We start from the raw sequence: 2,407 nt of genomic DNA, 5'->3' as shown, positions 1-2,407 counted from the left end.
GGACCGCAAGGCAGCACCACGTGAGACGGGGAAGACCAGAGACAAGCTGAGCATCCCTCAGGGAGGGGGCATTTAGTGAATGATTAAAGGACCATCACTCAGCTGTAAGCCAAGTCCCATGTGCTGTGGGTTTAAGGGAGGACTGCCATTATCATGGGACCCCACTCAGTCTATTCTTGCTTCCAACTTTCTGTTGCGGTAAAAGGCACCCACAGAGAAGGGCTGTGCACGAAACTCTACATGCCTAGGGCCGGGCTAATTTTAGGAAGTGAGCGCACTTGTGGAACTGGCGTCCTTATCAACAGAGCGAATCACTTGCCGCCTCTGGCTCAACTCCGCTCACTGCCGGCCCCCGCCCCTGCCCCTGGAGGTCACCCTGGCTTCCAACCCCAATGACTGGCCTGGGCAGGTTTGGAGCTTGGGGTCAATGGCATCCTGCAGGAGGGGCATTTTGTCCGCTTCTCAATCCCCACATTGTGCCTGGAAGGTTCACCTGTATTGTGTGGGACAGTTCTTTCCCATCGCTGAGCCGTGCACCCTCCTATGCAGGAGGATCCCAGCTGTGTAAGTGGAAATGACCAGAGCAAGGCCTGGCAAGGCTGGTCACACCCAGGGCTGGTGACCTCGGGGTGACGGGGGAGCAGCAGTGTCTAGAGGGGACCTGCCGAGCAACTCTTCCAGAGCAGAGGAAAGAAATGGACCCCAAGCTTCCAAGATAACACCCCCTGCCAAACGCCAAGCCTTGTCCCTGGTAGTCCCAGGGGACCCGTGGCTCTCAGAGTGCTCCTGGCGCTGATGGCCTTGGCCACCATCTCTCCCTCTTGGAATCTGAGAGTCTGGGCCACAAAGTGACCTGCTCACCTGAACCTGCAGTCAAATTTCCGGGCTCTAAGACCACTTGCTCTGTGACCTTGAACCAGCCCTATAACCTCTGAGCTCCCGGGACCCCGTGTCTCCCTGGCCAAGCACCGCAGGCTTTGGCATCATCGACTCAATGGGCATGAGTTTGAGCAAATCCTGAGAGGCGGTGAAGGACAAGGAAGCCTGGCGTGCTGCCGTCCATGGGGTCCCAAAGAGTCGGACACGACTGAGCGACTGAACAACAGCCCATCCTCTCCCAGCAAGCTGCTCCTCCCTCACCCCTGCATCCCATATCCCCTTCTCCCCATTCTCAGCAGAGATGGGGTCCCTTTCACCAGGATTTGAACTCGGGTCTTAGTCTGCCCACCCTCCACTGTTCTGTCACACTCACTCAGGGTGGGCACGGGAGGCTTGCACACACTCGCCTGGAGTGTGCTCATAACTCCATGAGCAATGCAGTTACTATTTGAATACTTGCAGAAGGCCCACTGCATGCCAGGCACCAGCTCTGGGGCACTGGGGCCAGAGCCCATGTCAAAACAGGCCAGAGCCTTCTCTCACGGGCTCACAATCTGTTCGGGAAAGACATTATAAAAATAAAATAAAACAGTGGTCAGTGCTCTGGAAAAAACAAAAAAGGAAAGAGGAGTAGGGGCCCATGAAGTGTTGCTATTTTATGTGAGGTTGTCAAGGAAGACCTCTCGGAGGAGGTGCCCTTTCTCAGAGAAGAAACCTGCAGACAGTGAGGGTGGGAGTTACATGCCTGTGGAGATGGGCCAGGTGGAACGGGCGTGCACAGGCCCTGAGGTGTGAGTGCTGGGGGAGTTCCCAGAGCAGATAAGCCAACGTGGCTGGCGCAGAGGAGCCAGGAAGAGAGAGCCAGGAGTCGGGCACCCCACCTAGAGGCCATGGGGAGGACCGGGGCCAGAGTGTCCCTGCACACCTGTGTGCATGTGGCCGCCCACGTCCCACCACGGGGGCCCCAGGAATCCCAGAAAACGAAAGAAGAAGCGGAGCCCTCTCTGCACGCTCCCTGCACCCTCTTGCCACCTCCTCCACCCCGCCACCCTCCCTCCGCAACAGAGGCGACTTCCTCTTTCCAGCCAATTTAAGTCCCAACCCCTGAGCACCCTGGAGGAGAGGGTGCCGTGTGCAGCCGAGCCATGGGGGACCACTTCATCCGCCACATTGCCCTCCTGGGCTTCGAGAAGCGCTTCGTCCCCAGCCAGCACTACGTGAGTACCTGCCGGCTGGGAGCGCCAGGCGCGGGGACAGGCCTGGGGGTGGGTGGGGGGCGCATGTGCGGGTCCCCGCACAGCCCGGGGAGAGGGTGCAGGGTCGTGGCCGAGGCTCCGGGTCCCCGGGCCTCAGGCTGCCCATCCGGGGCCGCAGTCCATGTGAGCCCTTCAGATGATGCCCTCCCGCCCCCGCCCCACTCCCTGCTCTCCCCGCTGGCACGTGTCTCTGCCAGCCCCTCCGGGAGGGGTTCCTGGGAGGGCGCACTGGTGGTGATCAGTTGCATCAGAGTTGGGGCCCCTCCTGTAGG

At 59.8% G+C, this 2,407-nt stretch overlaps 1 protein-coding gene across 1 annotated transcript in view; it reads left to right on the top strand.

Moving 5' to 3' along the window:
• The first annotated feature begins 1,787 nt into the window (after positions 1 to 1,787).
• Positions 1,788 to 2,407, top strand: part of NCF1 (neutrophil cytosolic factor 1) — a 15,019-nt gene continuing 14,399 nt past the window's right edge. Inside the window, exon 1 of the mRNA XM_010854344.1 lies at positions 1,788 to 2,096. Within this exon, the coding sequence (XP_010852646.1) occupies positions 2,025 to 2,096 (72 nt within the window). The 5' untranslated portion in view covers positions 1,788 to 2,024. The remainder of the gene's footprint in view (positions 2,097 to 2,407) is intronic.

The sequence above is a fragment of the Bison bison genome, unplaced genomic scaffold (assembly GCF_000754665.1).
Source record: "Bison bison bison isolate TAMUID 2011002044 unplaced genomic scaffold, Bison_UMD1.0 scf7180017864340, whole genome shotgun sequence".
NCBI lineage: Eukaryota > Metazoa > Chordata > Mammalia > Artiodactyla > Bovidae > Bison > Bison bison.
The sequence above is the reverse complement of the archived record's forward strand: the minus strand, read 5'-3'. Positions and strand labels throughout refer to the sequence as shown.